This window comes from Callospermophilus lateralis, chromosome 12, assembly GCF_048772815.1.
Source record: "Callospermophilus lateralis isolate mCalLat2 chromosome 12, mCalLat2.hap1, whole genome shotgun sequence".
Classification (NCBI taxonomy): domain Eukaryota; kingdom Metazoa; phylum Chordata; class Mammalia; order Rodentia; family Sciuridae; genus Callospermophilus; species Callospermophilus lateralis.
The window spans coordinates 79,575,421-79,600,848 of NC_135316.1; the positions used below are offsets into that span (position 1 = coordinate 79,575,421).

A 25,428-nucleotide genomic window follows, 5' to 3' on the forward strand; every position below is an offset into this window, starting at 1 on the left:
GGTACAACCATTGTAGATAGCAGTATGGAGACTCCTCAGACACTTGGAACGGAACCACCATTTGACTCAGCTATCCCACTCCTCGGCTTATACCCAAAGGACTCAAAATCAGCATGCTACAGTGATGCAGCCACATCGATGTTCATAGCAGCTCAATTAACAATAGCAAAACTATGGAACCAATTTAGATGTCCTTCAATAGATGAATGGATAAAGAAAATGTTATATATATATATATATTCATATTCAGTGAAATATTACTCAGCTTTAAAGAATGAAATTATGGCATTTGATGGTAAATGGATGAAATTGGAGAATATTATGTTAAACAAAATAAGCCAATCCCCAAGAAAACAAAGACTGAATGTTTTCTCTGATATGTGGCTGCTAATTCACAATAAGGGGGCAAGGGCACAAGGGAATAATAGTTACTTTAGATTGGTTAGAGGGAAGTGAAGGGAGGGATAAGATATGGGAATAGGAAGGATAGTAGAATGAAACCTTATGTACATATGAGACTGCATGACTGATGTGATTCTCTCAGAAAAATGAGAAATTATACCCCATTTATGTATGATATATGAAAGTGCATAAGTGCACCCTACTATCATGTATAACTTAATTAAAACAAATTTTTAAATAATTTTCACATCCAAAGGATAGTGCATTACCTTAAGAAAGAAAATCATCAGTGAATTGCAAGTAAGTTAGAACTCATTTTTTTTTTTTTTAGTTGCAGTTCCCCGGAGAATTCCTACTGATGGTTATAGGTCTAAGATTTCAGTAACTAATTTCCTAATATACAGTAGTTTATTTCTTGTTTTCAGATCACCCTCCACCCATGCTTCTCAGCCTATCCTTACACATAGGGATATGTGTTCATTCAGGAGACTCTCAGGAAGTCCACATGGACCAGGATGGGAACAAGCAACCCTTGTACTTGTGGGAAGTGGAAATCCTGTCCTTGATGATGAGCAAGAGGAAATGGTACATCCTTCATTTTTAGGAACATAATTTTGTTTTTTAAAAAATAAGGAAATAAGAACGCTTATTGTTCAATTATTCTTGTTAGAAACCAATTACCTAGATTAAAGGTACCTAGAGGGACCAGCAAGGAGGGAGGAAACACGCAGATGTTTGATGCGCAGGCCCTGGTAATGATGAGACAAGGTAGAATAAAAACCAACACCAAAGACTAACTTCCTTTCAGCAGATACTTTAGTCCTGATTCTCCCTGTTCTGTGAAGGTGATGTCAAAGACTGGCAGAGCTTTGAGGAACTGATCCTCGGCTCCTCCTTGTACTGTTTGCCTTGCCTCCACATGGTCACATAAGTTGGAGCAGATATAGGAATCTAAGGAGGGCAACAGTTACTGTGTAGACTCTGATGGGTTCAAAACACTCAACTCTTCCTCTGTCTATTGCAAGTGACTTAATTTCAATACAACTTCAATGAACAGATAATTAACGAATATTGTAATTAATGATAATTATAATAACAGTTATTTTGTCCAGGAAAGTTGTTTGTCAAGATAGTATACAGAGAGATTTGTTGTCAGGAAGGCAGAAAGAATTTTTGTGGAGGAAAAAAAATCAAGAGAACATAAAAGAAAATTATCCCTATTTGTGACCTTAAAACTAGAGTTGAAAAAAAAATATCTATTTGTAGGATCACATCTGAAACAAATACAGTCTTTCACTTAAATTACTAATATGTGTAAATTGGCAGGATAAAGGCAGAGCTCTTTTCTCTGATATCATCTTTTGATGGTGGAAAGAAAGCATGTAATGCATCTCCTATTTTATAAGTTCTAACATAATTTAATTTTCTCAGAAACAATAAGAATGAATATTATATTAAAATGGATGGGAAAAAGAAGAGTGACCATAAACTTTTATCTCATAAGAGCACCTAAAGTTCATGTCCATGTGTCTGCTTTTCTTTTCTGGATTCTTGCCCTGATGGAAGATAGTAGAGTGGAATTCAACTTCAGTAGGAGTCTCTATGGAAGACTTCAATTAAGAGTGGAGTGCCCTTCTGAACATGCTACTCCTCCATATAGACAATGCAGGTGACTCATCAGAGACAGGAATAAGCCCACTGGGGGATGGCCAGGATCTGGACCACACCATCCTCTCTGATTTTCATCTGCCATTCTCATCAATTGTTCACCTACCAGAATTGTCAAATGGCAGTTCACTCCATGCTATAAAATTTCCTGCCTCCACATTTCTGTTCATTTTTAAGAAAGCATCTAGGTGGCAACCTAGAAATACTGGGCATGTTTTTTTTTTTTTTTACCACTATTTCATAACAGTTTGAAAGCATTTTTTATAGACACCTTCAGAGGGGTATTGGTGAATGGATGTGGAGCTTGTGCCAACTTTTGCCTTTTGTGACTTGAAAAATGTGTGTGTTATCTACTGACGCAACTTTCCCATCTCCTAATTGGGTTTTGTGTACTTGTCAAGTTCACTAGTTGTATACATTCAATCTTGAATCTATTTCCTCCTCCATTTCTTTATTACTTTTTCTTTTTCTCTCTTTTTTTTCCTCTGCCATTTTCAACTTCTTGTAACTCTTCAGCCCAACTCAGTAACTCAAACAATTTTGAATTTAGTCCCAGGAATTATTGAAGACATTTAATCCTGCCCTTGCCTCATCAACACTATGAGATGGAATTTAGTTATCATCTTCTTTCCTAGTGATATAGACATTAGACATGGTGTACTAATCTGATACACTAGCAATATGCATTGAACTATTTCTTGAGCTCTAACTTGGAAATACAGATTTATTATGCATATTCAAGGAAAATCAATAGGATCTTTGATGAGTGTGAATATGATTGTTAAACTTTATAGTGTCAGAGGACTTGTTGGACTAGACAATTGTGCAAAGCAGACTCTAAACTTGATCAATTACTTTTCTTGATGGTTCTCAAATTTTATAGACAAGATGTTCTTAGGTCTGATTAAAACTTTATTAAATTTTTATCTTTTAATAAAGCTTATGAAAACTCAAGTAGCCACCTAGTTATTGTATTGATATCCCCTTAAGTTTGAGTTATTATCTTCTGAATGTAATTTCCTTGTAGAAAAAATAAATTAATTATTCATTTTGTGATATTATATTAATTAAAATTAGATTATTCAAAATGTAAAAATAATCATTTTTATCACCTATGGTGGACCCCCCAAGGATCCCAAAATCAGTAAATACTCAAGACGCTTATATAAAAAGTTATATTGTCATAAAATTTGTGTATATCCTCTTGTTTACACAAAATGATTTTTACTTATAATTTCTACTACAATGTAAACATGATGTAAATTGTTTCTTCAATTCGTGAATGAGAGATAATAGCAACTGCTGCTTATGTTAAGGGAGTTTACTTAACCCTCTTCTATTAAGACCTTTACACTGTTCTAAATTCTAATACTGTTAACATTTTCCCCCCATGGGAAATGAAAAAAATAATAAGATGGTAGATGATTATTTGTTTATGAAATGAGTATTGAAAAGACTGTGTGGGAAAAAATAAATATAACTCTTAAAAGAAACAGACCTTGTTAATCTAGATCACTTTGACAGTACTCCACAAATATGGTAAGAACTCTACTTTGATTTTTAAAAGCCTGGCTTTGACCAGAAAAAATAAAGAAAAAGAAAAAGAAAAAAAAAAAAAAACAGGCAAGTAGGGTCTGAAGAAGAGCTATTCTTTTGATTATAAAATTTAACTTTTCTATCTATGGAAATTGAAACTCAAATAAATTACTCATAAGGTAATGAAGAGTGGTCTCCTCATCCTAGTTTTGAGGAAATTATTTTATTTTATTTTATCTGTATTTACTTACCCTGTTATCAAAAACTCAATTCATTTTGTCACATGGCTTTGCCCACCATGTTCGTGATGAGTAGGCACACAAGATAGGATGAGGGAAACAGTTACATAGGCGCCAATTCCTCTAATCCATATGATTAGACGCCTCAGTTCTTAAACTGTTCTTCTAATTCAGCATCCCATTTCTTCTTTTGTGCTCAGAAGAGGCATCCTTTTTGTCTATGAGGGATTGTTTGCTTCCATATAATCAAGAAATAGAAAGGACAAAGTCTTGCTTAAAGGGGATCCACAGGATTAAGAACTGAAGAAGAAAAAGGAGAACTCTGGGGAGGGGCAGTAACTATGAAAAGAGCAGCCTGCAGTTTTATTATAGAGAGATTCTCCCCTATAATGCCAAGAGAACTTTCTTGAGTCACAAGGGATTTAAATTCCTACGAATGGGCATTCCCTGAAGGCACTCTGCACTTTCCAACCAGTACAGGCTGTGGATCTCCCTCAATGTCTTGCTTTGAATTTCCTTCTTTTCCCTTTTCCACTATACAAATATGCCTACTGGTAAGCATTTCCAGGCCATTCCGCCTGGAGGAGAAAACTAACTTCCTCTTAATTCATATATTCAAAGTTACATATCACACAAATGATATCTGGTCCACACTTTTTTTTTCTGCCTACTGTGTCAGTCCCAATGAGAAAGGTAGTATGCAAAAAAAAAAAAAAAAAAATCTGCACCAGGTATTGAAACATCCATCATTACTGGATATGTAAACTTTCTCTTTTTTTGGTACTGGGGACTAAATTCAGGGGTGCAACTGAGCATATCTTCAGCCCGTTTTGTATTTTTATTTAGAGACTGGGTCTCACTTAGTTACTTAGATCCTCCTCACTATGTTGCTGAGACTGGCTTTGAACTCACCATCCTTCTGCCTCAGCCTCCCAAGCAGAGGGAATTATAGGCTTGAGCCACCATGCCTGACCTGGATATGTAATCTTGGATAAATCTAGAGACCACTTATAATCCCTTGTATCCTTAAAATAAAGAAACATCCATGTTACATCTCAAATATGTTGCCAGGATAAATGATATCATAATTGTGAAATGTTTCCACATGGTCATTTATTGGATTTAGAGATTGTTTCCATCAAATTCACCTATGATGATTTACACTCTGCTGATTAATATTTTTATAGATTTTTTCTTATTTACATGACACAATTAAAAGTATACTTGGTTTTCTGATGGAAAAGTAATACATGTTTATTATAAAAAAATGTTAGAATGTCATGTATTGAAATGAAGATCAAATATAATGTCATTACCAAAAAAATAACTAATTGAAGAAATAGTGACCTTTGCATTTTAATTTTATAGCATATACATGTCAGTATTCTTATTTGTATGTACATGTGTATTACTTACTGTAAACCACTTCGGCCACTCATCAATATATTTTATGTGTATTCCTATTTCCAAGTTCCATTTCACTTTCCCAAATATGGCCTTCAAATTTGATATCGGTTGTGTCTTGCTAAACATGTAGCAATATGCCTTGGGTATAACAAATGCTCAATAAATGAGCTTTATTCATAAAATGACTTTAGGCACTTTAATTGCCTAAATATAAAGTTAAGTTAAAGTACGTTTCTAAATATGCTCAAGACAGAATTTCCATCCCCCAAAATTACTGTGTTCTTACAGATGAATTGAAGCCATAATATATAACACTTTTGTCCTTTTGTCCTCTCTATTTTAGTTCGTTGCCCAGCCCAATTGCCAACAACTCCTTGCATCTCGCTGGTACGATGAATTCCCGGGCTGGAGGAGAAGACACTGGGCAGTGAAGATGGTGACATGTTTCATAATAGGACTTCTTTTTCCCGTCTTCTCTGTGTGCTACCTGATAGCTCCTAAAAGCCCACTTGGACTGTTCATCAGAAAGCCATTTATCAAGTTTATCTGCCACACAGCCTCCTATTTGACTTTTTTGTTCCTGCTGCTGCTTGCCTCTCAGCACATCGACAGGTCAGACTTGAACAGGCAAGGTCCACCACCAACCATCGTCGAGTGGATGATATTACCGTGGGTCCTGGGTAAATGTGTTACTATAGAAAATATAATACAAACATGTTACTGCCATGGAATTGTGTTGCTCAGAAAGTAATATTAATGTTTGGCACATAGGTATGTTTAAGATAGGTTCTGACCATGGTAGTTCCAAGACTTAACCCCCAAAGCTAAAAAAATATTTTGCAAGCTGTGGTGGACCTGCTCCCCAAAGAAAGGTAACCATAAGCTTTAACATTCCAGATTTTAATGACTTCATACCCCACAAATGATTCTCTGGGTTCGCTTGTTTGTTTGTCTTTTAAAGCTTTTAACTTTCCTCACTGACTGTGTGCAATCATTCTGATTTTCTTAGTGCATATACCTTCTAAAAGATAAGTATAAACCACTCTAAAGAATGAGTGGTTCTATACATAAAGAACTGCAACCATTTTATAAAATCAATCCATTTAAGTCATCTTTGAAATGTCTGTTGTCAATCAGAGTAACAGAAAATGGAATTATAGAACATGTTTCGTCTTTCTGTTTTCTCATAATAGAAAATTATTTTAGATCCTCTTCAAATCATAGTAAGGTAGAACATCTTATTTAATGAAAACCTTGTTTTACTTTCTCCTTGTTATTGTAGCCATCGTTAGAATTTACATTTTAATTGTTCTTTTCTGTGTCCTATTGTGGTAAGCAGAGAAACATTTTCTCAAGTTAGCTCATCAGTTTAAATCCTTCTGGTATCCTATTCATCTCATTAGAAAATGTACAACAAATTTTATGATTTGCACTCTCAGAAGATCAATTTGGGTTAACCTTAGAGTTTCTGAGGAATTTCTAAACAGAAAAATCCAGAAAAAAAATAGACTTGTCTGAATCTGAGATATATCCACTTTTCAATTTGAAAGATTATAGATACTCTAATGGCAATAAGTAAAGTTCATAGTGACAAGATTTGATGTTTTACATAATTCAAATATTAGAGAAACCTCAAGTGAACTTTGGAGTAGATTCTAATTAATCTGAAGTACATGAAGTGTAATCTTATTTAGATTAGATGGAAACTTTAGATCATCTATAAGTATCCCTTTGAATAAAATAGTTATGAAATTGCAGTTAAAGTTTATTAAAGATAAACTACTTTATTAACAAAGCCTGTTTCCACTTAAATTAAGTAACTCACATGAGGAATATATTTGTTACATGTTTTCTTCATAGAAAATTTCTTTGAAGCAATTTTTACAGAAAAATGTAGGAGGTTAAGTTTCCTATTATAGGTGATAGGCATTGAATGTATGAATATCCTAATGTCCCAAAAGGAATACAGAACATTTCGTTTAGAAAAATATTATAGATGCAATAAAGCACAAGCAGTTGTCACATTTCTAGTCTTAATCCAATCAATGGAATTGTATTAAGTACTCTCTTTGCAGTAAATGCAGTGCCGATTGTAATGTCAAAGAAAACAACAAAATAAAGCCTTTAGTTTTATGAGGCTTAAATTTTACTAGAAGAAGTAAGTAATAAACAAATACATTCATGATCGTAATGATAGGAAATGATAAATAATATTAAAATAGGTGTTTCAAACTTTGAATAAGTTGTACATTTAAAACAGTCATTGACAATTTTACAAAATGTCATTGGCTGCCTTCTAAATGCAAAATTTGGGATAAAATATTCCTTCAAAATGGCTGAAAGAAAGCACATCTAAACCACAGCTACATGGTTAAATAAGACACAGATGTAATTGTAGAAATTTTAATTGCAGCAGAGTGATATCTCTTAAAGACATTTTTTTCTCAAAATATTCTGACCACAGGTAGTTCAATTATCTGAGAAGTTTTTAGAAGAAAAATTGTTTCCTAGAATAAGAAAAATATGTATGGGAATTATTTTCTTGCTTTTACAGGACAGGGCATGAGAAAGAATGTTTATATACCAAGCAAATTTTTTTTCAAATAATTGTATTATTCATCAAGTCTGGGCAATGGTTGACTGCCTCATAGCCAAGCCTTGAATTCTAGGTGCTTTAATAGACCCATAACTATAAGGAATGTGCTTATATGATCCAGTTATAACGGGAAAAGCACTGGACTGGAATATGTGAACCAGGCTCTATCACTAAGAAATCATGAAATTATGGACTGTCACAGACTCGGGATTTTCCGTGTCTTCATAGGTATATTGAAAGATTTAGAGTGGATGACATCTAAAGTCCCACTGATTCCTATCATCCTGTGTGCTGAACTCCTATTATTAAGGAAAGAAAATTGGTCTTTGTAGGGAGGGAAGAAAGGGGTGATAAAGACATTGGGTTAGAAATACTTTGATCTTCTACAGAAGGGGTTGACAGTGAAGAAGGCATAGTCTGATTTGATGGTTATATGAATGAATCAAATCTATTTTCTTACTCAGGCCTTCCTTCAGATACTATAAGTAGTCACTGGTTTCAATTATAAAAGGACATTTCATGGTTCGCCCATTGTAAGGTCCTAGATTTATAATCACAAGACTGAATGACTCCTACAAACTGACCCCTTGATCATTTTCACAATGAGCTTGGAACTCTGTTGATGGGTTTTCCCCACATCTTTTTGAACTGGTTTAGGTTTTCAATCCATGTCATCTCTGTGTAAAGTAATAAATTTTTTTTTTGTACTAAATTAACTTTTACTCAAACTCAGAGGCTATTTCCCAGAACTCTGATAACTTTATTTTAAGAAAAATGCCAAACTTTATGCCTCCCATTTTCTTTACCCCAACAGAAAGACTTTTGTTTAATTGCTTTCCATATTGATATCATTTTTCACTTTTTTGGACAGAAAATTTCTCTAATTTTAAAATTTATCCTTTAAAACTAATTCCTTTCTTTCAAGAAGTATGGTTTTGGGGGGGACTTTCTTTATTTTATACACTTTGCTGTTTCACCCATAAGAACTGTTCTCAGCCTAATGGATCTAGATTATCTTGCCATTAGTACAATGGTAATGTTTATATGCTATTTTCAGTCTTTCTTATTGATGCTCAGTATTGGGGTACTAAAACTGTGGTATGTTGAGTAATATATCTTTATAAGTCCCTTACTATATACAGGGTTTTATTTTTAGCATATAATATGAGGGATGTGAGGTGAATAGAATACCCATATGTGAAATTCCTTTTTATAAAAATCTACATGCAAACTAGACAAAGCATGTTATATGTATAATATTCACTATGAGAATTCATCTGAATTATAGCAGCAGTTTTATCACAGGTAAAGGTTGTTTATTTCTGGGGATAAAATGGAATGAGATATGAAAAAATAAAATACCTTTGGGTTCTAGTTTTCAGGCCTTCCCAGATCCCATTTTGAATTTTTCATTAGAATCCATGGTAACTACATTTTAACAACCAAATTTGTGCCATAACTTTATTTCCCTACACCAAAAAATATGTATTTGTATAAAATTTCCACCTGTAGACCTGTATTATTTAGCTAAAAAATTTTATAAAATTTTATAAAATTGATTCGATGGAATCAATCAAAGAAGAACTTTAATGAAGTGGTCATATTAATAAAGCAGAATTGTTTAATCTCCTGTGAGAAAATACAATAGCTGCTGAAGTGCCTTGACTTCACATGTTTGCCTGGAAGCATGCCACAAATAAACAGTAGGTAAATCTGCGCACACTGAGTAGGGTGACAGGAAGGATCAACTGAGGGAAAGATGGAACAGATCTAAGCTGTGTTAAAATAGCATCTATTGAATTTCTAGACATAAAGCAAGAAGTGCTCATAATACCCAGATTATTCATCTTGCCTATAACACATACTTCTCTAGCCATTTCTCTTTAGCAACATTGGCTTCTCATTTCTATGATGTATTTTATGTTTTGTGTTTTAAAAGGTTGATATTAACAAGTCTGAAAATTTTAACAAAGCCTGCCAAATGAAGATGCAGAATGAAAAATGATGATCAAATTCTTATTTAGACATTCATAGGGACAAAAAAAATCCTATGTATTATTCCTTTCTTCTGAACATTTTTATTTGTATTGGTCCTGGGAAGTGAACCCAGGACCTCACACAAGCTAAGCCTATGTTCTATCACTGAGCTACATCCTCAGCCATGTATTTTTACATCTTCTGTGCAATAGTCATTAAGATCGGATGGCTTCAAGGATTCGTATTTTCAACCTCACTTTTGAATCATCTAGCCCCTTCAAGAACTGAACAGATACTTCTGCAATGATAAGAAACTAGCCTGTGACCTATCCTCTCTACCCCACTTGGCGCAGGGCTCAAAAAAAAAAAAAAAAATCTCAGTGAACTAGGTGCAGAAACATACAGTCTAAAACACAACTGCCAAGCATCTGGTTATTAATTTAAAAGGAGTATTTTAAATTTGAAAGGAATCAGCTAATCATTGCAGAATGATAGATAATCTTCATTCCTACTTGTGGAAGAAAATACTTTAAGGTCATCTTTATGGAGTTTTCAACACTAACACAGTAAAATCTCAAAAAACATATTATTTATAAATATTTAAACTATTTTTTAGACCTACTAATATTTGCCAAGTGACTTCCTTATTGGAGACAAAGTGAATTATTTTAGACTGTGGCAATGCAATATGAACCTAATACACCACATCTGGAATCTACAGACCCTCAGAAAATATTTTGCAACATGGTTCAGAGGTTTGAAGGAAGAGGAGAAAATATAGGAAAAGAGGATCAGACACCAGAAAAACCAGGGTCACAGTGAAAGAGGAGGGGGACTTGGATTAGTTTTCATTACTTTAGAATAACAATAGAAGTTGTAGTAATAGTAGTAACAATAGCAGAATCTATTCTGCCCTTCCCCTCACGCTTATGTATGTTATCAATCACATATCAGAGACAGCATTTAGCCTTTGTTTTTTTGGGAATTGCTTATTTCACTTAGCATAATAGTCTCCAGTTTCATCCATTTACCAGCAAATGCCATAATTTCATTCTTTATGGCTGAGTAGTATTTCATTGTGTGTATATACCACATTTTTTTAATCCATTCATCTGTTGAAGGGTACCTAAAAGGTTAGACACAAGGATTAGTAATTTAAATGCATGTTCTTCTGTGAACTTTGCAGTAACTCTGTTCCACTTAACCATATTAAACAATAGTAAAATAACATTTCACAGAAAGGAAACAGGCTTTGCGAAGCTAGGTCCCTTGTGCAGCATTAAGCAGCTAGCAAGTGGGAAACATTAGACTCAAACCCAGAGTTAGACCTTTTATTCTCTAAGAAATACTGCCCCAAAAGTGAGAGATCATAATTATAAGAGGCACAAATTGCCGGGAAACTTAAATCTCCACATTTACCCTTCTCTGCTTCATTTTCCAGCCTAGATCTTTGCATAGATTCAATTCATCTGTAAATTTATTAAAGATATAACACACTAACATGCACATTTGGTATATTTAATACTGAATACCAATCACATTTACCAGCACCACAATTGTCACTACCACTACCTTCATGTCCCCTCTGGGTCATCACTACTACCCTCTGGTCTAAAACACAGTGTGTGGGGCTAACACTGAGAGGAACATGCTACACCAAGAAAGAAAGAAAGAAGTCCTCTAATATGACCTTGAGGTGTTTCCTTTTTCGTTCCCATTAGTTGGTTGCTGACACTTAAGTTTGAATTTCCTTGCTTCCAATGATATTATTAATGTTTTAGTGTTTTATTAGTGTATATATGTGTGTGTCTGTAAGGGGTAATCAGGAAATCAAAAAGAGATAAATATATATTGTACCTATTTGTCTTTAAAATATTCAGAAGTTTATAATAAGTGGAGAGTGGTAATCTTCACAGTGAAAAACTAGTATTCATTAATTTGAAAATGTATATTTAGCAGCTATTGTTACTCATTGAAAAGGTGACATAAGCAAAAACTTGGAGAAATGTTTGTTCATTATTTTCCCATCTACACAAGTATCCAACCCTTTAATTTTCTTGGGAAATTTTAAATTAAACAGAAATCCTATAAAAAGAATGCCACCACAGTGATAGAAAGTTCCCACTTGATTTTTAAGTAACTGTATTAGGTCAGAAGTTATCAGATAATCCAGAATGCTCAAGTTCTACATTCTAATAATAATCTAAAACTAACATAGCATCCTTTCTTAGTCAACTTTGAAAATATGTATTTCCCTGATTGTTTATCCCTACATTTTTTTCTCTAATGTTAAAATGATGATGTTAAAGCCATAGTGGTTCAAAAGTTTTTAGAAGTCTTCAAACTTAGACTATTTAAACATTCACTGCCCCATTTAAGTTGATGACTCTTGGAGTATGATCTGCTGATTAAAATAACAATAACTGAGGATTTTTATGAGAAACTAAGATTTTGAATGATTATCTCGGTTAAGTTGATTCAGAAATTGCAGAGGTACTTAAAGATTTAAGATTGAGAAACAATTCTGGAAGTCAATTTTTATGCAAATTTCATACTCATGAGCTATTTTACTAAGAAGATCTAGTTCATTAACAACTAAACATGAAATGGTTTTACTCCTTCCAACCATTCTCCTCTGTTAACCTATAATCTAATATATTTTCCCTGTTCTTTAATGATATCGCGATTAGATAACAGTTTCCTGAAACTGAGCCATTTAAAAGCTGGCCCAGCATAGTTCAAATCAGTTTAAAGATTATCTCTTTGCAGCAAAGTCTAAGCCCATTGCTTAAAGAACCTAGATTGTCCATCTTTTCTCATTCTCCAACACTGGGATGGAAGGAGAGATACGGAGGCTCTCTCCATTCCCAGGGCTTTAGTGAAGAGGGATGACAGGAGAAGTTAAACATCTCCATGACTTCAATGGTACTCTGGTCACAGATATTTTTCTTCAGTGCCCTGCACTTCTGGGAATTACTGAGTAACCTGAGTGTCAGGCTTTGACAATACTGACTCTCCTCAGCTGGATGAATGATCTGTAGAAGGCCCTATCTTGCCTCCACACTGCATGATTCTTGCATCAGAGATTCAACTCTGACATCTTTCAGTCCCTCAGCTCCTATAAAGAGAAATCTGTTCCTATTGGAGTTCTGGAACCCTAAAATTTTCCTCCTGGTTACTGGAGAGTTGGCTCACACTCAGCCTTCTCCTCTAACGTGCACTGACTCAAGTATCAAGGAACCTTGCCACATCAAATGACAAGAGGTTCAAATGCTCTGCTGCTGGACCCCACTGCTCCTCAATCTTTTCTTATGGTCTAGATCCAGGAAGAGAGAACCAAGCCAATTACCCAAGTAGACACCCCAGAAGAGAGTAAGATGCCATTTTCTCTTTGTTGAAATCTCTAAATATGTATGATTTTCTTGGAGTCTCCTTTGCTTGAATTAAGGAATGAATAGCAGTGGTGAGTAATCACCTCCTTTTCTCTCTGGTATTGATCCCTCATAGTGCCAAAACTGTACTTTTCTGACCCCATGGCTCTCTTGCTATCTGCTTTCCTACTTCTTTCCCTGTGGAGACATTGAGCATGAAGGGGTGGGTGGCTGCTAATAGATATACTCCCAGTATCTCTAGTAACCTCAGATGGGAAAGCTTGGCTATAATTGTCTGTAAGCTGTCCTCAAAAAAATGGAGAGTGAGTCTCTTCATCTTTGTTTAGTTTTTAAGTGTGATGCTGAGACCACAGGAGCTGCCCCTTAACTTAGTGTTAGTACTACATACAATGTGAGTCTCTATCAAGTAAAATTACTCAACAGTATTGAGGTTTCTTCTTGAGTAGAAGCAAGATTCTGACTAGAGACTACTGTTTTTTTCCATGATTTGAAAAACAAAACAAAGCAAAATTCCAGCAGAGGGAGACGGATTCTTTGTGTTCTTTTTTATCTTCATTGATTTGATGCCTCAGCATGAAACTCAGTTTTCTATAAGGGGTCTTCCAAGGTCAATCCCTGACAATGTGGGGGCTTGAATAACAGGCCCTTTAGAGTGGGCCATGGGTGGGAAGGTGACTTGCTCTGTGTTTGAGGTGGCTGTTTACTATTTATTTAAGTGCCAAGAGCAGGAGAAGGCAAGACAAGAGATCTCTTTGCAGAATTACGTATCTTTCACTTGAAATTGGGGCTGTTAAATGAACTGCCTATTCCATCTAATCCTCACAGCCAGCTTTACAGGACAGGAAATAATAGAACACTCAAACAGCCCTAAGTGAAAAAATTATGGGAAAGATTTAAAAAAAAGGAAAAAAAAAACAGCAAACACTTCCAGGCATCCACAAATATTTTGTAAAAAGAAGTTCTCTGACTCATTTGCACTATGATCTTTCCTTCATTGGTCCCCACAGCCTCAACATCAATGCACATAATTAGGTCTCCACCACAACTCTGAGAAATCATGTCATCTGTTTATAAACAGCAAAGAACTATTTTGAAATGTTCCCGTTGTGGGAACAGGACAAACATTTTGTGACAGCATATCCCTCAAGCTTTGTTCTCTTTAGGCTTTTTAGTTGCCATGAATAGTTTACTCATCTGGATGCATTTTTCAGTTAGTTTATAGCATCATCCATTTTTCTAATGGCTTATTTCTTCCAAAATTTTGTGATTATCACCAGAAGAAATGAAATTTGGCATTTCACTAACATGCTCATAGCAGACAGAAATCAGTAGCCATCAGACAGGTATAGTAACACTATATGAGATAGTACTGCAAGATGGTGTTTAAAAATAAAGATTGCAAACCATCACCCAACAAGCATCAAGTAGCAGTCTTATCTATAGCTCAAGTTCAGAAAAAAGTGATGGCGGTGAGTTCTCAGTTTCATCTCAGTTTCATCAGGATACCTGTTTTTCTCAGTTTTGTTTCTTTCAAAGATCAGGAGTGAGGTAAGATTTTGGGCGGTCAGGTATTTAATGTCTCCTCCTTGGACTACTGAAAACAAACTGTAGTATATCATAATTCAATTGTGTTTGTTGTTAGTTTTCTTTAAAAAAAAAAAACCTAGAGGTCATACAATCTAAATGCTCAATTGAAGTGTCATTTCCTAGAATCCACCTCATCAGAACAGAGTTTTCTCAGTTATTTGGAACTCTCAAGTCAAAATATCATTTTAGGCTGATACCATAACTGCTTCTTTAAAACTCCTTTCCAGTGTCTCTCCTTTGTCCTCTACATCAATTTGGCTGTAATACATTTTTCCTCTACAGAATGCTTTACAAAACATTTGAAGTTAGTTATTTGGTGTTGTAAGTTCACATGATTTCCAGTTTGGTAGAAGCAAGTAGAGTGATAATACAATATATTTGTAAGGAGCATTTACCATAAATGATCCTATTGCTTAGCAGGTACTTTAAAATATGTTTTATTTTATGATACATACAAATTCGTAAACAACTAAATCACAAATGCTTCAGAATGTTAGATATTACATAGAGAGGTTCCCCTCATTGCCAGAATTTCTTTGACATACAAGTGATGGAAGATATTCTAGGATCTGGATTAGATTTCTCTACCTCTATTCCAGTTTTAGAGCAACTCTAATCACCAAGAGATTGTTTCTTAAATTTTGGGCCAGAAGTAAAAAAAAAGTCCAACTTCATATCAAAAATTCAACTTCTGCCTTTCTGGGGCAATAAGAGCAGAGAAATCTGTCTTCTTGTAGAGGACAGTGTTTTAATCTCTCATGGAAGGTATTTTGATGACCAATTTTAATAAAATTCTGATGCCATAAATAGGAAGAAGCAATGCCTGGCAATTTATATGACTGGGGCAGAATCCTATTTTTTGGAAGTCATATAATCCAGACTTGACTTTGAAGAGTGATAATGAGACCTGGAGAGATTAGACTGCTTGGCTAAGGTTCAATAAAGCTGGTTGCTAGGTCAGTTGGCCCCAGAACATCCCCAACCTGATACAGTCCAGTTCTAATCACTGTGACCTTCTGCTGAACATGAACTCAAAATGCATTTGTCCAGTCTACAACCACACACACACACCTTCTTACCTATATGAATTGGCAAAATTTCAAACAAGACAAAATAATATAGCTACATTGTAACATTTCAAGAACAGGAAAATGTTGTATAATTCTAATTTATTTAGGCAATTCAGATTCAATTCAGGTTTTTCTTGGCCTTAATTTTCTTCTGTAAACTGTGGGTGTCTGCTGGTTTCTGAGAGTATACTCAGAAGAGTAGGAAAAGGCACTTCGGATGCAGGAGAAGGGAATGTTTCCTTGTGTGCCAAGTGAATTTTCTCATTGGATAAAATAAATTTGGTTTTCCACCAGCTCTAAAAATCAGTGCATGAATCATGTTCCATTCTGATGTACTCGTTCCTTTGATATAGAGGTGAAGAATATTATCACCCTTGTAATCATTTCCCTATCTTGGATGACCTCTCATGAGATATTTATTTATGAAAGGAGACTCAAAGGAAGAGCTAGGGTATAAAATGCCTGATCTAGAACAAAGCAGTGGTCTACAGCAGACTTCAACATAGAACGCTATACTTCATTCACTTGAAATCAATTCTCATTTGGGTTATAAATTTAATTGTAACTTAAAATTTAAATATTGCATTTCCCTGATGGCTAAGAATATTGAGGATTTTATCATATTTATTGGCCATTTGTACTTGTTTTGAGAAGTGTCTATTCAGCCAATTTGCCTTTATTGATTGACTTACTTGATCTTCTGTGTTCATTTTTGAATTCTGTATATATTCTGGATATTTGCCCTTTGTCAGATGAATAGCCAGCAGAGATTTTTCTCCCATTCTATCACTGTCTCTTCACTCTACTGACGGTTTCCTTGACTGTGCAGAAACTTTTTAAGTTGATATGATTCCATTTGCATTAGAAAAATTTGCTAATTATTGCTATTATTTCCTAAAACTATTGGAGTCCTGTGTATAAAATTGTTGCCTATACCAATATCTTCAAGTGTTTTATTGATGTTTTCCTGTAGTAGTTTCAAAGTTTCTGGTCTTACATTAAGGTGTTTGATCCATTTTGAATTGATTTTCATATACAGGTGAGAGATAGGGATCTAGTTTGCCCAGCATTGAAGAGGCTGCCTTTTCTCCAAAGTATACTTTTGGCTCCTTTGTGGAGAATCAGATGGTTATTTATGTGTGAATTTGTTTCTGTATCTTCTATCTATTCTATTAATCTATGTGTTTATTTTTATACCAACACTTTGTTGTTTTTATTACAATTATTCTATAGTACATTTTAAAATCAGGTATTGTAATTTCTTCAGCATTGTTCTTTTTGCTCAGGATTGCTTGAGCTATTCAGAAACTTTAGTGCTTCTAAATTTTTCAAACATGTAGAAAATGTAAAACATAAGTATAGTAACAGATATTATTATAGTCGGTATATTATAATATTTATCATTTTTGTTTATTTGTATCTATCTCAATATATATCCATCAATATCAGACTCATAACTTTTACTGCATTCATTCAAATTAAGTTATAGAACTATCGTGGTAAGTGTGTATGTTCAAACATATAAAATATTGACACATACAGTCATGCAATCACCACAATAAGGGTTAGCAAACTATGGCCCAGCAAGGTGTATCTGGCCTCATTGCGGTTTTTCTAGTTTCACTGGAACACAGCCATGCCCATTCATTATTTGCAAATCCTGAATTATTTATTCCCACACCCCTTAAAGAGTAAGCCAGTCTGCCACCGGTAGTTGTGGATTTTCATAAATGTCCTTAATCAGATTGAGAAATTTCCCTTCTACTCACGTTTTGCTCAAATTTTTTTTGTCATGAACGGATGGATGTTAATTTTATCAAGTGTTTGTCAAATGTACTTCTGTAGCACTTAATACCTGAAAATGCACATTTTCCTTCTGTTGAACATCATTGTAGAAGTTTGGGGCAAGAGAGTCAGTTGCTGAGCTGACATTGGCTTTTGATTTGACTGCAGTCAGTGTCGGGTGCCACAACACTTCTGCCTTCAGTGAGAGGGTTATTCTCATTGTCCCTGCTCCACCCACAGCTTTGGACCTTTCTTGGGAACCTGTGCCTCCAAGCTAAGTCTCCACACAGACTCTGGCCCCTCCTCAGTGGTTGCCAGCTCCTGCTTGCTGTCTGGTGTTAGCCTGCTGATGGATGGGGAAGGGAGACCAAGGCAGTCCTCTTTGCATTGGGGATGGAGATTGTCAGTGATCTGTACACTGTTTCCACAGCAGTCGGATGTTTGAGAGCATGTACAGGACAGGATTTTCTGTCCCTTTCCCAGTAACAGGAAATCTCAAAAGTTATTGGTGTAAACCTGAGGCCCACCGTACTTTCTTGTCTCTTGTCTCTGCCATAGTGCTAAATGTTTTGCTCTTCAAGAGAGAAGTGTCTGGTGAGAGCTACATGCCTTTCCACAGAGGCAGCCTCTGTGTTCTTCCAGGCTTGGCTATAATCTTTCTTTTGAGCAGTGGGTAGGGTCTGCATGGAAGAGCATGCCAGTAGAAGGAAACTGCTTGCATCTCTCTCCCCAGGGTTTTATTCTCTCTTGTGAGCCAGCATGCAGCCTTTAGAAGTTAGTTTAACCAATGTGGCTACATTCTTCTGACTCTCTTGTATGGTGCCTCTTTATCTAGCCCCTCTACTCTATGAACTAAAGGATCATAACATGGTTCTTTTTGTAGTAATGTGCCTTTTTTTGTTGTTAAAGTTTATGCCCTATGATTTATTACCTCTCTTATGAATTTATGAAAGTGATGATTTTTATAGATAATCTGATTGATTGATTTATTGCTTTTAGAGTAAGGGCAATACTCTTTCTTGCTTTCTCTATTTTCAGCAGTTAGCAAATATAATATTAAAACTTTCAGATTCTAGATTATTATTCTTAGAGATATTTCACTGTTTGCTGATAGTAATATGTTTAAAATACCATATTTATCTTTCAATATTTCTTGATTCTAGATATTTTGATTTTTCTGTCATTATTGGGTTGCAAAGATAGCATTATATATTTTAATAAGGTTATGGAAATAAAATGATAATCTACGTTAATATTTTATAAGCATTTCTTAGAAAAGAGTGCATTTTAAAATAAAATACATTATATATAAAGTATATTTATATTAAAATATAACCATAATAAAAGAAAGAGATTTATATTTTTTCTAAGTATATTTGAAGCTATTGCTAGATTTAAATAATTTTGACAAACTAACATGAACTTTATAATATTCTATCCAATACTGAAATCAGATCTTTGAAGGTGCTAAATGCATAACAATGCACAAAAGGATACCTTGATTAATTGTTTAAAACCAGTTGTGTTTGTTAGATATACTTTTTTTGTGAATTTTGAAGTCATTTTGACTTAGGAGAAGAATATATCTCAATGTATTTGCTTACAATAAAATGTCATGATATCTTCCATAAGAAAAATATATAGTTACAGAGAAATTACAGTTCAATTAAAACTGTACTTTTATGAATTTGTCAAATAGATAAAAGAAAGTGAAGCTGACCTAACAGCATTTTCTAGAATTAGATTAGTGTCTTGGAAGTCTTAAAAGATGTCTGAAACTCAATATTATTACCTATAAAAATAGATGTTATATCAAATGTAACTACCTGGTCTTTTGCAGCTTCACAGTCTATAATTACTAAATTGCATATCTCTTTCTTCAGTGATTTGATTGAAAATCATACTCACAATGAACCTTTTTATAATTGCAGGTTTTATATGGGGAGAAATTAAACAGATGTGGGATGGAGGACTTCAAGATTACATCCATGATTGGTGGAATCTAATGGATTTTGTGATGAACTCCTTATATTTAGCAACAATCTCCTTGAAAATTGTTGCATTTGTAAAGGTAACTGTTAGTTACATTGTTGGTAAAGCATAAGTTCTGCTAACTAATGATATGCCTTTATTTTGATTGCTTGTGATTCTGTTAAAAATGTGCCAAAGGTTTTTATGTGTTATTCATCAGCCCATGATTGTAATAGAGTTCAAATACATAGATATTACATAATCTTTACTAAAAAAAAACATGTTTTAAAAAGCCCTTAGAAATTATCATCCAGTTTTCTTGCATCTAAATAACATAGTGCCTCAAAATTACTCCCAGTAGCTACTCTAGTTCCAATTCTTTCCACTTTTAAGGAAATATTACATCAAATACCTATTTAAATTTTTTTTCAACCAAATCTATTTTTATCAGTTATAACTAATAGATAAAACTTCATAGACAGATCAAAATATTACTCTTTCAAAGCATTGAAATTGTTATTTCAGTTTAAACTAATAGGGTTTGATATAATTAGAGCAGAATATAATTTCTTTCACCTCTTCCCATTCAACATGACAGTGCTTGGATCTCACACATTCATTACTCCCCCAGATTTTGTACATCAATCTTATTGCCAACCACATAATTTTCATAAAACATTTTTGTTCTGCAATAACAATTGGAATTATTTTGTACTTGGAGGGACTTTTTTCATACCAAAGCATTATATCTCCCCTTTCCTCCCTTTGATTTTGCTTCTTTCCTTTTCTCCTCCTTTAAAAAATAATTTATTTCAAAATGATTAGTGAATTGGTTTTCAAAAAACAACAAAGAGCATCTAATTGGGTATTACATGAATAATGCATGCAATTTAATGATGTGAACTAGAAAATGCTAACGTGTAAGTGAACACTTATTCATTTAGTCTAGGTCTTTAAATAGTGGCCTGTGTCTTCGTGCCATATTCAGATCTGACAGGATCAAATATGCCCAAAGTAAGAAAATTCATAGTTTTCAGCATTTGGCAAACTTCAAATGTTACCTCATCAACATACTAAGAAAAGTAAATTTCTATTAATTTTATGGAGAGAAAGCTATTTTAAGAGTGGAGACATATTCTCCTAATTTTACCTGTATGCATTGATACTAATGACCTTGAGCAGTTTACTAAGGCAGTAGAAGAAAATTTCTTATCTATAAAGTCATTTTAGACCTTCTTCTACTAAAAATTAATGTATATGTGTTTTTATTTTGGTGCCCCAGATTATCATAATATTCTGGGACTATATGACAATAGCAATTCTTCTCAAACTTCAAAATGCATAAGAATCACCAGGAGGGCTCACGATACACAGATTCCTTTTGTCCCTCCCCATATTTAAAATTAGGAATATTAAGGCAGGAGTCAAATTCGCATTTATAACAAATTTCCAGACAATACTTACCGAAGTAGATAAACTAGGAAAGTGCTTCATTGAAATTTTTTTTGTTTTATTTTCATTTAAAATTTTAATTTACATATTATATTAGTACGTCTTTATGAGGCTCAGTGCAATATTTTGATACATGCATGTAATATGTATTGAGCAAATCAGGATAATTATCATTTCTATCTCCTTGTCATGCATGTTTGGAGACTTCAAGCAGTTCTTTTTCAGTTCTCCACAAAAGATATATTATTGTAAACTGTGGAAACCTTACCTTGGTGTCAAACACAAGAACTTATTTCTCCTCTCAAACTGTATTTTGGTGTCTGTTATCACATCCCACATTCCTATATCCCCCCTATCTCCCAGCCTCTAATAATCCCTATTGTACTTTCTTCTACTTTAACTTTTTTAGCTTTTATATAGGAGATAAAACATATTATATTTGTCTTTCTGTGTCTGCTTTATTTCACTTAGTATAATGTCCTCCAGTTCCATCAAGGTTGCTGCAAATAATAAGATTCCATTAGTTTTTATGACTGAGTAATATGCTATTGTGAATTTATACTGCATTTTGTACATACATTCATCTGTCAATGGATGCCTCAATTAATTTCATATGTTAGCTATTGTTAATAGCGTTGCAATAAATATGAGAGTGCAGGTATTTCTTTGATATTTTGATTTCATTTCCTTTCAATACATACTCAGAAGTGGTTTGGATTGATCATAAGGTAGATTTATTTTTAGTTTTTTGAGGGACCACCATACTATTCTCCATAATGGCTACATTGACTTACATTCCCATCAGCAAGTATATAAGAGCTCTCTTTTGTCTGTATCTTCATCACGGATTATGTTTTGTTTTTTTAATAGTAGGTGTTCTGACTAGGGTAAAATAATATCTCATTTGGTTTTGATTTGCATTTCTGTGATAATTAGTTATGTAGACCATTTTACATTTGTTGTTGCATTTCTTATTTTGATAAATGCCATATGCCTGTTAAAAAAAATTGGATTGCTTTTTAGAGTTTAAGGTGGACACTTTGAAAAGCATTGTGTTGTATGATCTCAAAGAAGTATAGGGTTGAGTCCTAAAGAATCCCACCCATTTCTTATAGAGAATGTTTAAACTACACATATGATATTTACATGGTGTTTACATACAGTGTATATATTTTATTATATATGAGAACTCTGGCACATGGTGTGGACGTGAACAGATACAAACGGATGCTCATGGATTTTTTTGCCTCAAGACTTTAGATTTGGGATTTCAATTTACTTAAAATGTTGTAAATTCTGCACAGACAAAATATATTCTACTATAAAACTACTGCAGGGAAGCTTTATATTTGGAATAAACCCACTTACCTCAAGTGGTGAAGGAGGAAGGGTAGCAGGGAAAAAATATTCATGGGGTAGGATCTAGCAATTAGTGTAAGTGAAGATGACCTAAGGAGAATGAAATCTTCGGGACATATATTGCTTTCTTGCATACTAGGCTTTGAAGTTCAGCAGTGGTTGCAACTATGAATTATGAAGTGTTCTTTGAATGACTTGCACAGTGAGTGTGTTTGAGTCATGTGGGTATACTTAATGGCATGCACTTCAAAATCACTTTTCCTGGGCTCATTCCTTTACCCCATCACTTACTGGTTGGGTGACCTTGGATTTGTTTCTTCATCTCTCTTCGTCTCATCTATAAAATAAGGAAAATAAGAGTATCTACCTTATGCTGTCAGTAGGAGATGTAAATGAATTGATAGAAGCACTCAATATCAGTGTCTTTTCTTTTCCTTTTACTCCTGTCTTCTTCCTCATATACTAAGAGTCCATTTGTAATGTTTTAACGATGTCTTTTACTTCGTTTTAGTTTAAAAAAGAGTTTGAACTCCTGACACACTTACCTTTATCATGTCTAACCCATGTACCTGAGGCAAATTATTTAATGCAGGTCTCAACTTTACTATTTGTAAAGTGTTAATAGTAACCCAAAGAGCACATACAATGGGAGTCTGTGCTGTCATACTGACTCACTGACTCGTCCTTCCTTACCTTAGATTCTGGTAAAATTAAGGCAAGCAACTGCCACACGGCTAAACAGCCAATTCTATCAATAAGCTTTATTGGTACTCACTGAGAAACCAGCTTTGATTTGATTTCTGAGAATGTAAGAATTCCTGAGGTGTAGGATCTGCTCACAGTCAGGTGGGTGAAGGACAAATGCCTATAAATAGCCTCTTGCAATACTAGTCAATGAAGTTCAGGTCTAGAACAGGGGTGATGGTAGCATCAAAGAAGGGATGAAACAGTGTTGGAAGTATAATGGAATGGAAGGGAAATATATAGAGGATAGAGAAAGTGAACATCTGTCATGCTCATGAACATGCAAGAGCATTTGACAGAGAAAAGGCACAATGTGCAAATTCCAAAATAAATAAAGCAGAATTCCATATGAGACATGATCTTGGAAATGGGGACAGGAAGAGGATGAGTAGTACTATCTACATTCTGATATAGAATTTAAACCTTCCTCTACAAATGGTGAGGATCCATTAATGATATTTAAACAGAAAATATCATTCAAATAATGATGAATTCCTGGAATATAGAAGTGGACATAGGGAAATTAATAGAAGGTTGAATTTGAGAAACGTTTAGGAGGTACGATCATCAAGACAGGTGATTTATTAACAGTGAAGTACGAGGTTGATGAAATAATTTTAATATAATAGACATCTCTGTGCTTCAGACAAGATTAGCAAAGGGTTATAACTAGGACTTCTGCTGGCATTTTACTGGTTCAACCTGATATCCAAGCATGCATAAATAGGAAAAAATAATTGAAAAATAGGTCTTTTTGGAATCAGAAAAAAAATAAACAGTGTCATCTTGTTTTTCCTTTCTGTAATTGTGAAGTTCAGATGGAGAACCCTTTAGAATAGGCCTGGCCATAGTGGCCACACATATTTAATTGGTCTACTGTATTAGTGTGTTCATGGTATCATCATAAATGTCATAGATTGAGTGGTTGAAAAAACAGAAATTGATTTTCCACAGTTCAGGAGCCTTGAAGCCTGAGAGAGAAGGTACAAGCATGGCTGGTTTCTGGTGAAGGCTCTCTTCCTGGCTAATAAATAGTCAACTTCTCCTTGTGTCCTCACATGACAGGAAGAGAGAAACAGAGAGACAGAGACAGAGAAAGAGAACATGCAAGTTATCCAAAGTCACTTCTTAAGAAGGCACTAGTCTCACCATGAGCATCACACCTTTATGACTTCATCTGAAACTAATTACATCCAAAAGGTTCCATCTTCTCCAGGGAAGCAACATTTGAAGTGGGGAGAAGGGGACATTCAGACCGTGGCATTTAACCTTTTGCAATTCATCCATTTGAAGGGGCAGATTCTAAAATGCACACAAAATATCCTATGTTAGTCAGCTTTCCATTACTATAACTAACATCTGAGATAAATTAATAAATAAAGATTATTTGGGCTTACAGTTTGAAGGTCTCAGGAAATTGTCAATTCTCCTGTTGCCTTGGACTTGTGGTGCATCAGTACATTACTACAGAAACTCAGAGGAGAGCAAAACAACTCCCCTCGTGGCTGGGAAATAAAAGAGAAAGAGAAAGAGAATGGCAGGGTGTCCCACAGTCCTTTTCAAGGATATGTTTCCAAGGACTCAAGTCCTCTCAGTAGGCCCTGCATCCCAAAGATTCCACAATCTCTTAATAACACCACAGATTGGGGGCCAAGTCTTTAACATGGACTTTTAGAGGACCCTCAAGATCCACACTACAGCATAGTCCTGCTAACCAAGGCCATGGATGAGTTTGGATTCTGAAACCATAGTTGACATGGCTACATCATATATCACTTCTTACGTTTTTTGGAGCAAGTTACTTAATCTGTGCTTCAAATTTCTTTTCTGTAAAACAATAATGCCAATCAGTCCCGTTAGAATATTTGTGAAGATTAAATCAATAAACTTCAATAAACTTCTCTCTTCAAGAGAGAACCTAATATAAATATCCAGTAGTAGCTTTTAATTTGTATATTCAATACAATAGCATCATATTGTGCAAAGACATAGCATAGAAATATATGACATCGACTTTCTCCTCCTCACATGCAATGTTTTATGGTGCTTCTTTATGGATGGCATTAGAGCAGATTATGCTAAGTGAAGCTAGCCAATCCCTAAAAAACAAATGCCAAATGTCTTCTTTGATATAATGAGAGCAACCAAGAAAAGAGCAGGGAGGAAGAGCAGGAGGAAAAGATTAACATTAAATAGAGTCATGAGGTGGGAGGGAAAGGGAGAGAAAAGGGAAATTGTATGGA

The 25,428-nt window shown here is 34.5% G+C and overlaps 1 protein-coding gene across 1 annotated transcript in view; it reads left to right on the top strand.

Moving 5' to 3' along the window:
- The window catches only part of Trpc4 (transient receptor potential cation channel subfamily C member 4), a 148,448-nt gene that overhangs the window by 93,423 nt on the left and 29,597 nt on the right, over window positions 1–25,428 (top strand). Inside the window, exons 4-5 of the mRNA XM_076872302.1 lie at window positions 5,596–5,932; window positions 19,591–19,730. Of these exons, the coding sequence (XP_076728417.1) occupies window positions 5,596–5,932; window positions 19,591–19,730 (477 nt within the window). The remainder of the gene's footprint in view (window positions 1–5,595; window positions 5,933–19,590; window positions 19,731–25,428) is intronic.